Source organism: Macadamia integrifolia, chromosome 7 (genome assembly GCF_013358625.1).
Source record: "Macadamia integrifolia cultivar HAES 741 chromosome 7, SCU_Mint_v3, whole genome shotgun sequence".
NCBI lineage: Eukaryota > Viridiplantae > Streptophyta > Magnoliopsida > Proteales > Proteaceae > Macadamia > Macadamia integrifolia.
Window position 1 is genome coordinate 1,204,336 of NC_056563.1, and position 14,878 is coordinate 1,219,213.

Sequence of the window (14,878 nt, forward strand, 5' to 3'; positions counted from 1 at the left end):
GAAGAGATATTAATGATACAATTCTCAAAACGTGGAGCTTTGATACCAAGTTGGAATTTTGGAAGCAAGAAAGAGGGGAGAAGGTAAGAGAAGGGAGAAGGAGAAGAAGAAGATGAAGACAAGGAGGAGAGAAGGAGATGGTGGTAGAACTTAGTGGGAGAGAATCGACTTCTCTCCCCTATATTGGTTTTTTTTTTTGGTGAATAAATAATTCATTACCAAGGAGAGAAGGAAAAAAATGTACAGCCCCAAAGAGGCGAGGGGGAAAGAGAAGAAAATAAGATGCTCAGAGGGATACATGGTTCTTGATTGTAGATATAGGAAGCTACAATGTGACAATTTCTGGGGGAGGGGGAACAAGTGGAAGAAACTTTAGAAATCTTTGTTTTGACATCAAAGAATATGGAATTCCAAATCTTTTCTAACGGCCTAGAGTTGGAGGTCCATTTCCTATGATTTCTCTCCATCCAAATTTGATTTAGAGTAGCATAGAAAGCAAGTTTCCCCACATAATCACAAATAGTCTTCCCTTGGAAAGTCATGTCCATTCAAACCCATTCTTTTTGGAAAGGGTTGATTCTTCTATTAACTGGCCAGCATTTGGAGAGAACAAGCTTCCAGATGGAGGAGGAGACAGGGCAAGCAAAAACATAGATGGTTTGTGTCTTCCGGCTCAGATCCACAGAGATGGTATAAAGGAGAGACCTGGATGCTTCTTTGGTTAAGGAAGGCTTGTGTAGGAAGACAATTCATGAAGACTCGCCATGCAGTGAAGCTTTGACGAGGGATGTGGTGCTTGAACCAGATGAGCTTGTGCCAGGGTGTGGGAGGTCCATGAGCTCTGATGAGGTCCCAGGCGGACTTAACATTGAAAATGCCATTCGGAGCGTGGGACCAAACAATAGTATCAAGCCTTGATGACCCTAGGAGAGGGGCGACAGGCAGGGAGGACCAGATTTCATCTAGCTGAGAGGTGGAAGGGCCAGGGGGGTCCAAGAACCAGCAAAGATGATATCAGCAACCAAAGCTTGCCTAGGGAGCCCCAAGTTGTATATATTTCTGGCATTGAGAATTTGAGACAGGATTCCTTTGGGATGCCAATGATCTAGCCATAAGAAGGGGGAGGTGCCATCTCCAATGCGGGTGAGGATAGCTCTAGAAGCAACAGATCTCAAGGAGAGTAGCTTGCGCCATCCCTAGGAAGCATCGGAGGGAGTACTGATCGACCAAATAGTTTCTTGCCTGAGGAGATGGGAATATACCCAATCCACCCAAATGCTTTTCTTTTTACTGACAATCTTCCATACAAGCTTGAGCATGCATGCCATGTTGACATCCTTGATGCGTCTCAAACCATGCCCCCGGAAGACATGTAGCGGCCCAGCTAACGGGGCAAAGGAAAAGAGAGTTCTCACACCCTTGCCAAAGGAATGAAGCAAATAAACACTAACTTTGTAACAATCATCTTGCAAAGACCATATATACCCGACCAGTAGATATAAGAAGCTTGAAGGACTGATCGGATGAGCACCAGACAGCCGGCAAAGAGATTGAGGTTGGATTTCTATAATGATACTGGGACTCAATGGTGTCAACACTCCCTTGTATTGGTTCACTTAGCCAATAGTAGAATAATAGTAGAATAATGCCCCCATGCTAATATAACATAGCCAAGAGAGGTTAAAGGTAAAAAGTAAAAATGTAAAAAACAAAATTAAACATATTACCACATAATGGGTATGTGCCTAAAGTACCCTTATTAACTCTACACACGGGTCAGACACCCTTTGAGATTTTTAGTTCTTGGAATTCAGCCTAACAGGCCTATTGACTTGGTACTACTACCTTCTCATGTTCGAGTTTGCATTGAAGCCGATGAGTGCATTCGACACATCACCAAGGTACACACCGATGGGCAATGATGCATTGCAATCAGCAATGATGCATACAAGGGAGCAGCTGATTGCCATTGCCGTTTCGTTAAGTTCTAGCCAGCGGTATGCTGATGGTACGAGTTGCTCTGGAGAGTTTCACATCCGGTTCCAATTCTCAGTTGTATCCTCGGAAGATGGATCCGTTCAAGGTGCTGAAACAAACTGGACCCAATGCCTATATGCTTGAGCTACCTCCAAACATGAAAATTAGCAATGTTTTTAATGTTGCTGGTCTTACTTTATATGTGGTCCACCATATGGATGAGGTGATGCCAAGCATACTTTATGGCTTCTCCAATTTGCTTCACTGGTCTAAGATGAAATTGAAAATGTTCTTGATAACAAATTCACTATGACATGGAGAAATGGCAGCTATTATTCTTTCCTTGTGAAATGGAAGGGACGTCCTAAATATGATTGCTCGTAGATCCATCAGATGATTTTCAGCGCATCAAACCTGATCTCTATGAGCATTATATGTCCTTTCTACATTCGTCGGAGTTGAATGTTTCTAAGCCAGGAGCTGATGTAGACAAGCTATACTCTAACAACTATAGCTGCAAGAATAAGAACCAGGCCCTCCAATAGGCTACGGTTCTTCAACTGGACCTTCTTTTGGTTCAGGACAGACCAGCCTTGATCTGGGTGTTACTGATTCACTAAAAACCAAAATTGTGAGGTCCATATTGTAGCACTACATAGTCGGTTTGGTTTCTATTTTATTATTTACTAGTACCTTTAGTTTCTATTTATTAGTTACTTCTTGTTCAAGGATCCACTACCAAATGTGTGGAACTTTATTTAGAAGTCTCCTTGTTCCTGTTCCTAACTCCTCCCCAGGTAGTTCCCAATGTTTGGCACTTTCATACTTAGTGGGTGCGACATCAACAAAGTCGCTCATAAGTGCTTTAGCTTTCGCACTTTACAAACAAGCAGCTAAGTAAATAAAGGGTATTAGATGGGCAAAGTACTATTTTCTTACCTTCCTTTCAGAAGTTGGATACTACTCTTTATATTGTAAAGGCCTTGGAGCTCAAACCCCATATTTTAATGAATGAAGTTTGCTTTGGCTTTTGTCCTAGCTGCTGTGAGAAACAGTGGTGGTGAGACTCCACCGTGGTTAGTGAGAGACTGACCAAGGCCATAAGTGAGAGGCCTTGGTCATATTCCCCTATTCCTCCCTTCTTCTCTCTTCCTTGTTCTCTTTTGCTTCTATTTTATACTACTGAAACCCTGTTATGTGGAATGTTTGATACCTTTTACAGCAGTGATATTACTTGCTGTTCTGGATGTTGTAGTGTTGATATCATCAAGCTACTACAAGGAGAAGACACTGTTGCATCTCCTCTGACCTGCGGCGCCTACTTTGTTGTGTTATTTTGCGGCATACCTTTAATCCTCTACAACTTCTATTCTGGCCATCAGAATCAACCATTTTCTGAGGGTGTAGTCCTACGATTGGGACCTTCCATTAACCCCGGTTTCAGTCACATCCAATGGCTGGAACTCCTTCAGGTTTGTAAGTGGTTATTCTGTCCTAGTTTCTAATTTCAGAACTGTGGTGTTATCTTCATATCTGGCCATCGATTATGCACAGAATTTTGAAGTTTTACTCCATTGTTAGTATCTTACCTTTGACCAAGGTTAGAGTGCCATCTGCTGGTCAGTTAGTTATTAGTAAGTTGCTAATTTGTGAGGCTACTTACTAATTTCAGCACCTTGCTCATATGTCCTAATCCGACCTTTTGGATGGCAGAGCCATATTTTGAGGGATTATTCATCTATACTAGGGTGATATTGGACCTTAATTTTATGACCATCGGATTTCTGGTTTGTTAGTTATTGTTAGTTTCCTATTCTGGTCTTATTCACTACTACTGTCCTACCTCGTGTGTGGTTTCTGTGGTTATTTGTTATTGAACCTAGTAATCCTTTAAAAGGAGGCTGAAGTGGACGGATGCATGCTAAATCCGACCAAATTGATTGTAGAAATCCAACTATGACTTTCTTTGATTATCATGGTAGATTCAGGTCTAGAAGGATTAGTAATTTCATTGTGATGGAGAGGTAATGAGGCATAAAATTTTGAAGTTTCAGAAAAACTGTCACTTTTCTTTAGGGTGGTCAAACTTCTCAAGTTTGTATGTTTTTTTTGCATTGTTTTGAAGTTGTAAGTTAATATCATAACATGACCAAGATCTTGCACTTCAAAGTTTGTATTGGGAAAGTTGTGTCTGATTTACTATGGGGGGTGCAAGTAATCTAATACGAGGTTTTTGTGTTTAATTATTTTACTAATTTTCGTAGAGAGTTTTGGTCATTTAAATTTGTAGGTCCAATTAGGGTCGTCGATAAATATTGAATTAGAGGGATGTAATTAGATCTCTATTGAAGAAAAGTATTATTTTCCCCTTTTTCTTCCTCTTTGGGGTTTTCTTCTTCTTTTTTTGGCGGGGTTATTGATGATGAATGATCAAGCCCTTATCTTTGCACCCATATGTTGCCTCTGCATCGACTTCCTGGACAAATAGTGTAGTGTAATTTTTATCGATATAGTCATTTGATTAGTAAATAGTTCTGTTGGTTTCATAGTTCATTTGTGCATGGATAACTGACTAGCCAATATTCATTTTAAGATGTTCTAGCATATTACTGTATTTCTTTTTATAAAAAAATAAGTATATTACTAATAATGGGATTTCTCTCTCTATGAATAACGTGTTTCATGCGTTTAAGTACATTTGATAATATTGACATGTGACAGAAGTTTTTTTTTTTTTTTTTTGGAGGGGGGTTGGTGTGGTGTGGTGGGGTGGGAAAGGGAGGGGTGGCTAAATGAAAAAGATTGAAAAAACTTCATATTGAATGAATTCTTGCACAAAATTTGTATACTATTATAGTTCAACAAGACCTGAGAACCATTAGTGAGGATTATATTCTGACTTCTTTGGGAGGCTATTGCCTTTTTGCAGGTATTTTCTTGTCTTGCCATTATGTAGAGAGAATACGGATGATGTGGGAAAACAGTAAAATAGCTTGGTTATATAAATATGATTTTGTATTAATTGGCCTACAATGCAACCCTAGGGTGCTTATATCCGCCGTTTGCATTTTTTAACTAATATGAGTGAATGTTTATTTGGATGATTTGGACTCAATTTGGAAGTGAGTTGCGAATGGCATGGTGCTTGTTGGAGGTGTTCAAAGGACAAGGAAGGTCAAAATAACTTGCATTGAAGTTGTAGCAGAATAATGTAATGCTAATGATTCAATAGAGGATATGGAAACTAGATAGAGGAAGAACAGGTTTTAACTTTTATTCGATCCACCTTATCTTTTAGTACGGATCAAGCTTAGTTGAGTTCAATTCTGATCATCTGTTTTATGTAATTTCTTGCATTTATAGCATGTTTAACTGCCACATGCCCATTCAGTCAACTTTGAAAATTAAATCGCGCGCGCGTATGTTATATATTTTCTGTATGCATGCCTGCTGCGTGTACATACAATTCACATCCATATGTAGCTGTTCTAGTATGTGGAATTTCACATTTTTAGAGTTTTATCTTGTACCCAAATTGACTCCAAATATTACCGATGGACACTAATTTCTGAATTATTTTGGTTACTTTCACAGGGTAAAGTAGAAGTGACGATTGCAGGAGGAAAAGTTGTATGGGAAGATGGTGCACTCAAGGTTCAACCTGGTTCCGGAAAATACATTGAGATGCCCCCTTTTAGTTATCTTTTCAATGGTATTGAAAAGGTTGATGCCACATACCTGTCATCTCTGAATGCTCCTGTTCGCCGTTTTAAAGCTGCAATTTGAGTTGCAATTATCGTTATTTTCTTTTCTTGGCAAGTAAAAATAATCAGGGGGGATGGTATGTGGTATTAACTATTAAGCTAACTAGATCTTTGTTACTGTGCATTCCAAGTATTTGAGCTCAGATGTGCAAGAAAATAAAAAGACTCAATTTTATTGTTATGCATATATATATATATATATATATATATATGTAGATGGTTTTAAGCCAGGAAATTTTTTGATTGTTATATCTTCCTTTTCCCTTTGATTTAAAAAATGAAAAGCTAAAATGGACAAATCCAAACTTAATTTAAAATAATAAAGAAATGTAGATCAATCTGATATTACAGAAGCTTTAAGTTTCCCAAGAACTAAATTTATCATCTGTAGAATTACTAACTGCAGTCTCAAACTGAAAACAAAAAAAAAAAAAAAAAAAAAAAAAAAAAAATGCCAGGAATTTGCAGAGCTGTGCAAAATCAAGCCCCCTTACAGCAATTAAAATAGCTCAACATCTTCTTTTTCCTCTGCACATTAATGAAAATAAAGATTAGTGAATACAGATTCATTTTTTTCCCCTTTCTAAAGGGAGGGAAAAGAACTCAAGCTTTTGGATTGGCTTTAAATGCATATTGAAGAAAATGATGAGTTCTTACCACAACTGGATCATCTTCTTCCTGATGATGATGATGTTGATGTTGACGACGATGATGATGACGATGATGACGATGATCTTGATGATGATGATGATGATGATGATGATGGTTGTAACGTGCGATGAGGTCTTCCTCATTTCCGAGGCTTAATCGATGGTCTCTTTTGTGCTGCTGCCTAGTGGCACGAGCTTGATTAAAAATCACTGAGTAATTGGTAGAACTGCCAATGGACTTGCCATCCCACGCTCCAAACTGAGGAACAGACCTCCAAATACTTTGCTGAAAATTATCCAAATAAAAAAAATCAACTTTATACTACTATGATGTGGGGTGGAAAAAACAGCAAAAGAAAAAAAAAAAATAGTTTCTCTAGGCTTAAAAACAGGACTAGTGAGCTCCCTTTCTCAAACCATGCTAAGATAATGAGAGAGACTTGTTGAGACATGACTTTGTGAAAATAATTCCCTTTGACCTAAGAAGTATATACCACAAGCTAGACCTAGTATTACTTGTTCCCCTTGGCCAATGCACATAAATCAGTTCAAGCTTGAACAATCAAACGGTTCATTCATGGTTGATCTCTGGATTAAACAAGTGATAGAAAGACAAGTTGTATATACCTCCAAATTTTCAACATAATTTTTCATTGTAATTACCAAAAAAAAAAAAAAACCAGTATCATTCCACTAAAACAAAGGTAAAGTGCAGTGGAATGGAACCAAAGCTCAACAAAGATCTCAACTGCAATTTTCTTTTCAATCATCAGTCACCTATTGTCTTGGGAAGGAAAAATGAGGATAAAGAGGACCATGAAATTTTATAAAGAAAATGTTCAGAAAAAAAAAACAGAAAAGAGATTCCCAACCAAACATTATATATAAGATTGGGTTTTTCTGTTCTAGCGTCACCCTAAAAAATGCCTAAGATTTTCTTGGTGTCCCTTTCCCTCGTGGCAGGTCTTAACCTTACAAGACTCTGCCACATGACATAAAAACCACTTGTCCAAGCTTGTTAATTAAGAAAGATCAATTGCATTCAAATCAACATCCATGTGGCCAAATATACATATAAAGCTAGCTGCATTAGGAAACACATTGAATTATATAATTTTGATGATTTTATAGTTTTGCGGAACACATGTAGGTTAATCAGCCTCCAAATGGTGTCAATTGGATATGTTTGCTGGAATTTCATAAAAAATTACAGGTGAGTTTATTTGGATGAAATCCTCAAATGACCTCATCTCTCTCTCTCTCTCTCTCTTTTAACATTTGAGTAAAATGTTCACAATGTTGTAGGTAAAAGGATACAAAATTTGGAGAAAGATTTCCTTCACCCATGCTTCACCCATGGTGTTCACTCGTAAATCTAAGGTCATCAGTGCTCTCTCTTTCCCTATATGTTTGAAATAATTTTTATACAACATCCATCCAAGTGCAATGATGGCCATTGGTGAAGAAATTCCTCCTGCAATTTACTTGAGAAAAACTAGCTGCAAAAAACAAAAGTTTTTTGCAGCTAACTAAATGCTAGTGTACCTAACTAAATTCTCAATAAAAATTGTAAATAAACTTTTTAAATGAGATCCCTTTTTTTTTTTTCCTTTTCAATTCAAACGAATTTGATTGAAAAATAAAGTAAAACTCCATTATTAGATTTGGGAAATTAGTCTTTTTTTGGTTAAAAAAGAAGTTATTTAATTAACTATAATAATGATTGCAATTTTTTATTTTTTTTTGGGTCATTTCAGTTGTGTTCCTTTCATCTCAGTTCAAAGAGAGGGGGGAAAAAAAAGACTAAACAAAACAGCTGAAGCTATAACATTGACACCAGATGAGTCATTATCATATGATGAGCTTGTTCTATGAGGATGCAAGATGGTGTTAAAAAAAAAAAAAAAAGATCAAGTGACTTCCTTCCACGTTTTCAAACAGTCATTCAAAAAGGGAAGAAGAACAATTGATGACAAAAGAAAACAATAAGAAGCCAAAAAAGGTCTAAATTGAATAGAAAATATGATGAGTTTTCCATCACGATGAAGAGAGAATCTCTCTTCGCTCATTGGTTCTGTTATGAGGATGAGACTTTTAAAACAATGGGGAGAGTAGTTTGGACATTCATATGCAAAGGGGAAGTCATCATGGCATCTTGAGTCGTGGATTCTCCTAAATTGATGTGAAGAAAATTTTGCCAAGAATATATTCATTATTAGCATTCAAAATAAAATTTTAAATTTTTTAAAATTAAAAGATGAAAAAAAACTAATATTGGGTTTCGCACCAAAATGCAAAAAAAAAAAATTATATACAAACAATTGAATGAGATATATATTTAAAACAAAAAAAAAATTGAGCAGAAACACCCAGAAATCCTAATAAATTTTAAAAATTAAAAAGATGAATAAAACGAAAAATCATATTGGGTTTGGCACCAAAGTCTCAATAAAAATTTATGAAAAAAAATTAAATACAAACAATTGAATGAGATTTAAAAAATAAATATATAAAAAAATAAAAAGATTGAGCAGGAACATCCAGAAATCCTAATAACAATGCAGATTATTTTCTATTGCTTCCATTGTTCCTCCTGAGTTCATTTTCCTTACCTCCTGTTGGCTTTCCATGGCTGCTGACTTTGGCAAAAGAGGAGGGAGATAGCTCAAGCAAGACCCCCAATTCCTGTTCTAATGATTTTTTTTTCTTGAAATTTATTAGACTCTATTTTTATGGACTCTAATTTTCGCCGGATATAAAGAAACTTCGGCCACGTGACAGCCTGTGTAACTGTGTATTTGAAAAAATAACTGTCTGACCGTTTGGACAACTCTGAAATGGACTTGACCAGAAAAAAAAACAAAAGGACTCTTATACGGAGCAAACACGCCTTGCCATTTTTAGCTAATCAAAAAGAGAGGAAAGGGAATTATGGTTTCGCAGAGGTGGGCCCTACCAAAAAAAAAAAAGATTTGGTGGGCCAGATGGTTATAAATATAGGGAGAAAGAATTAATACCAGTCTGCGTTCCCCACATAGACACATGGTGGTTTGAAAAAGAAGGATAAAGGTGTCTTCTCACACTGTCTTCATCCTGTGTTTGGGCGTGTTTGGGCATAGAGAATACAAAAGGTAGCATTCTCTCTCTAAAATATAGTAAATTAATAATTCATGGGCTTCTGTCCGTATGATCTGGACGTTAAAATTAGGGTAATTTACAGCGCCACCCCCTGGAGAATGCCAGTATTATAGGAACACCCCCTCTCTTTCACCAAATTAGACTCAGACCCCCTACCGTCAGTCTCAGTTAAGGAATATACCTTTTATGCTGATGTCAGCTATTATATTTTATTTGAAATACGAAAATGCCCTTACTAAATGTGAAGTCCCTAAAATGCCCATGTAATGAGTCTCATCCTCAAATCAATAGTTCCTATACCGTTCTCCCAAATCAAGCACCAGTGATCACGGCGGTGGGGGCAGCGGCATCAGTGACAGTGGCGATCAGCACAAACTCACAGCGGTGGTGGGCAGCGGCGTCGGTGATAGCGACGATCATCACAAACTCACAGCGGTGGCGAGCAGCGGCATCGATGACAGCAACGATCAGCACGAACTCACGGTGGTGACAACAACGGCATCGGCGACCGAATGCATTATCTGAACACCCAGATCACCGTATAGAGCAGAAAATATATAAAAATAATAATAAATTAAAAAAACCAGAATCAAGAGAGAATCAAGACAGTGATCACAGCGGTGGGGGCAGCAGCGTCGGCGTCGACGTCGACGACAGCGGTTCAGGAGATGCCGCTATCGAACCTCCGATGTAGAGAGAAGTTCCATCGTCGATGCCGTTGCCGTCACCACCATGAGTTCGTGCTGTTCACGGCTGTCACCGATGCCGGGCGCCAAACCTGCACGAACTCACGGTGGTGACAACAGCAGCATCGGCAACGGAATGCATTATCTGATCACCTAGATCACTGTATAGAGCAGAAAATATATGAAAAATAATAATAAATTAAAAAACTAGAATCAAGAGAGAATCAAGACAGAGATCACGGCGGTGGGGGCAGCGGCGTCGGCGACAGTGGTTCTGGAGATGCCGCTGTTGAACCTCCAATGTAGAAAGAGAGTTCCGTCGTCGATGCCGCTGCCATCACCACCATGTGCTGTTCGCCACTGTCACCGATGCCGGGCGCCAAACCTTCTCCCTCACCTCCTGTTTCTCCACCGCTGCCGCCTCCGCCTCTGCCTCCATGTTTGCACGGCCTTTGCCTCCATGTCCGCCACCGACAGATCCGACCTCATTGGACCTGAATCAGAGAGGTCACAGAGAGGTAAAGCTTATGAAATAGTCATGGCCATGAATAGGAATGGGAGGAGGAAGAAGATGAAACTGAGTTCGGTGAAATCCTTTATTTTGATCCAAATACCGGAGATGGAGACTTGCACGGGCACCATCAGAGGCAGCACCACTCGCCATCGACGGAATGAGCACAACTTGTCGGCGACAGCAACTCGGGTACTATGGATCTCGCCAGACTCACAGGTTGAGGTACGGAAAAGGAATGAGGGAGAGAGTGTGATAAGTGACAAGGGTGATTAAAGGGTATTTTTGGAATAGTATAATACTGGTGTTTTACTCATAAGGGCAAAATTGTTATTTCACAACATCACTTAACATAAACTGACGGCAAGGGGTCCAAATCCAATTTGGTGAAAGAGAGGGGGTGTCCCTCTAATATTGGTATTCTCCAGGGGGTGGCATTGTAAATTACCCTTAAAATTACGTTGTCACCAATCGAATGGACTATAACCCCATTGGAGTGAGCATCTGGATAATGGTTTGAGGAATCGAACTGTGGTCTTAATCGATCTTAAGTCTTGGCTGATACCGTATCAAATATCAATGGATCGGCATGGTCAAGGGGGTAAAATGGTCAAAAGAAGTGGTTTTAAAAGTAAAATCAATGGTATTTCTGTCTGATCCACAAGGTGATCCGGATCAGTATTGACCTTGACCAATCCCCTTCTTGATACCAAGTTCTCAAACCTTGGTTTGGATTCTTTCCAATAGCTGGGTTACCTAGAGAGGCATCCAATGGCTGAGAGGACCTGGCCATGTGTTGGGTGTACGTCTCCTGGTCCTCTCAGACATCAGGTGCCTCTTTGCACAACCCAAACATTTGGAGAAAATCTAGATCCTTATATAGACTTCCAAGAGAGAAACTAGGGGACAAGGGTGTCAGCTGGTTTGGTTTTAGTTATTCCATTTGGTATTGGTTTGATTCAAGATACATAATGATGAAACTAAAATCGATCTAAATTGAGAATGAAATTGTATTTTCAAAATCGAAAACCAAACCCATTCATTACAATTTTTTTTTTATTCGGTTTCTTTTATAAAATCTTATGGCTATCATCTCATTAGCATACCTTATTTCTAGGTAACCCGGTTGCATTCCCATCACTCTCCCATTTATTATTATATGATCTCTTTTAATAGTTGTTTAATGTGAACTTTTTTTTTTATTATTAAAATGTATGTAAACTCAACATTAAATGAATTAAACTTACCATATATATATATATATATATATATTGGTTTAATGGCTTTTTTAATCGATTTACCAATGGTTTAAACAGTTTGATTCGATTTAATCATTTAACTAAACAGTCTCAATGTGAAACTAAAACTGAACTATTTCAATGGGTGAGAGAGTAAGGATGTGAAAACAAAAACGAAACCGTCTGAGCTATTTACACCAAAACCTTTAAATCTATTAATATATACATGATAAGTTTAAGTCATTCAAATGTTAAGTTTACATATATTTTAATAAAAAAAATTAGTTTACAACCAACTATTAAAAGAAATCATATAATAAATAATCTAGTTGGATGTTAAGTTTACATCTATTTGAATAAAAAAAAGTTTTAAAAATAAAGAAGTCCTTTTAAAATACAAAATTGGAAACCCTAAGAAACCATTTAACATTGTTTAAATTGAAACCATTTATAATTAATTTTAATTTCAATATTTGAAACAATTTGTTAAATGATTCGACTTTGATTTCACCTAAATATTCTTATATCAAATCAAACTCTAAGTTGATAGGCCCTTGGGTGTGCATACATCTGATAGCTGGGAGGACCAAGGGTTTGTGCCATGTTATGGGATGCATGCCCAGGTCCTTCTAGGCTTCTAGCCATGAGATGCATGCTTGGCCGCCAGTGGTATAGAGAGGATCCACTTCCATTGAGGTGTGTACCCGGGTGCTCCTAGTTGGATGTCTAGGCCGCATCAGACAACTGGCAACTCCGAACACACAACCCTGGCAATCGGATGCACATTCTGGTTACCTCCTCTCTCCGCATCACGTTTTCCCGTTCCCTCGAAACCGTGATCGTTGCTCCCTCGATCTTTCAACCCAAAAACCTAATTTTTGTCGTTAGAGAGTAGTGGAAGTTGCAGTAATGACGACTATCAGTCTCCGGAAGGGAAACACACGTCTCCCACCAGAAGTGAACAGAGTTCTCTACGTCAGAAACCTCCCCTTCAACGGGTAGAAATCGTCTGAAATTCGCATCGGTGCAATTCCATGCAATTCTACCCCAGGCGATTGACACGTGTCCCTGGGGTATATCCACGGTTCAGATTTAATCCCCACAAACCACTGAACAAACCATCTTCAACCAAACCAATGGAGACCAAACCGAAACAAACCGGTTCGGTTCATTATTTGAAATAAAAATGTGATGTTTTCCCTCTCTCTCTCACTCTCTCTGTCTCTCAGCCTCTCTCTCTCGACTCTCTCTATCTCTCGGCCTGAAAGTTCGAGATCTGCAAGCAAAAGCTCAGATCGGACGGGACCAGTTTACAGAGCGTGGGAAAGGATGAACCCATGACCTTGTCGGTGTTTTTGTAGAGCACAGAGGTCCCCCTCCCCTTTAATCTTATCAGTTTCATGTCTTTCATGGTCTTAACTCTTCTCCAGCACAAGCAACCATTCTGTTCTTTGTTGGAGTTTGATCGGCGGTGGGATTATAGGAAGCAAAGCCCCATCTCCATACTCTCCCAGTCCCCCACCCCTCCCCCCTTTTTCTCTCTCTAAACCAGGTGAGGTTTAGCGGTCGATAGTTATGGTGGTTCGTTCACTTTCAGCTCTCTCTCTCTCGCTCTCTCAATTTTGCTTTCTCTACAGTGGATTTGCCCTTTATTTTAATTAGGTAAGTACAGGGCCCCATCAAATTTTCTACTCCTTTTTTTAAGATTTTTATTTTTTATTTTGGAACAACAGGATTAATCTCTTTCACACCAACTCCTCGATCAGTTGCTTACGTCTTAGGGAAGGGGTTTAAATTAGTGAAAACGGTGGGTGGGTTAAGCACCAATAAGGTCATAATCAAGGAGAAGGAGAAAACAAATATTATTTTTGAAGGGAATTTTTGAACTTTGTAGTTTTGTTTGATTTCTCTCTGTTCGATTACTTCCCCATCTTTGATTTGATAAGATGAGTTGAGGTTGTGAATAGAAAAAAATATCCATGGATTAAGAAGAATGTTTCATGAAGATGATGATGATTTAGATCAAGGAAAAAGAGAAAAAGAGAAAAAGAAAAGTTCACTGTAGAAATTTAATGGAATTGAGAGGTCAACAAGACAAGGAAATAGGGATCCCAATAAGCTCCTTGAGTTATAATCCTCCCATTCGAGAATCATCTTTATCTTCAAAGGTAGTGATCACACCGGCAGGAGGAGGAGGAGGAGGAGGAGGAGGAGGAGGAGGAGGTGGTGAAGAAAGAAGAAGAGATGGGACTGGGAATGGAAATGGAACTTCAATTCTCAACCCATCATCTCAAACCCTAGATCATCATCGCCATCTACGTCCCCAGCAGCAGCTTTTCCAGCATCATCGTCATCAACAACAACAACAACAACAACAACTAGACCCAGATCCAGTTCCAGTGGCTATCTCTGTTGGTGGTGCAACTGGTTTAGCAGCAGTTGCAGGTGGATCGAACTCGGCAAGAACACCAACAACCCCCAAGAGTTCCGTCACCATCCGGTATAGGGAACAGAGAGGGAGAGTCGAGAGAGAGGTCGACCGAGATCTGAGCTTTTGCTTGCAGATCTCGAACTTTCAGGCCGAGAGACAGAGAGAGTCGAGAGAGAGAGGCCGAGAGACAGAGAGTGAGAGAGAGAGGGAAAACATCACATTTTTATTTCAAATAATGAACCGAACCGGTTTGTTTCGGTTTGGTCTCCACTGGTTTGGTTGAAGATGGTTTGTTCAGTGGTTTGTGGGGATTAAATCTGAACCGTGGATATACCCCAGGGATACGTGTCAATCGCCTGGGGTAGAATTGCATGGAATTGCACCGATGCGAATTTCAGACGATTTCTACCCGGATTTAAAGGGTTAGAATTGGAGCTTGAGGAACAGAAACACATCTATCTGAAATTTCAAAATCTGAGCCCC

General features: G+C 39.0%; 2 protein-coding genes across 2 annotated transcripts in view; one reads left to right on the top strand and one right to left on the bottom strand.

Moving 5' to 3' along the window:
• The window catches only part of LOC122084265 (dihydropyrimidinase-like), a 60,376-nt gene extending 54,454 nt beyond the window's left edge, over positions 1–5,922 (top strand). Inside the window, exon 13 of the mRNA XM_042652370.1 lies at positions 5,572–5,922. Within this exon, the coding sequence (XP_042508304.1) occupies positions 5,572–5,763 (192 nt within the window). The 3' untranslated portion in view covers positions 5,764–5,922. The remainder of the gene's footprint in view (positions 1–5,571) is intronic.
• A 126-nt stretch (positions 5,923–6,048) lies between these two features.
• Positions 6,049–9,101, bottom strand: LOC122084264 (histidine-rich carboxyl terminus protein 1-like). Its single transcript, XM_042652369.1, has 3 exons — positions 9,004–9,101; positions 6,399–6,677; positions 6,049–6,269 (listed from the first exon to the last, which is right to left on the bottom strand). Exons 1-3 carry the CDS (start codon positions 9,019–9,021, stop codon positions 6,222–6,224), a joined length of 345 nt encoding a protein of 114 aa, XP_042508303.1. The 5' UTR covers positions 9,022–9,101; the 3' UTR covers positions 6,049–6,221.
• Between the last annotated feature and the right edge of the window lie 5,777 nt (positions 9,102–14,878).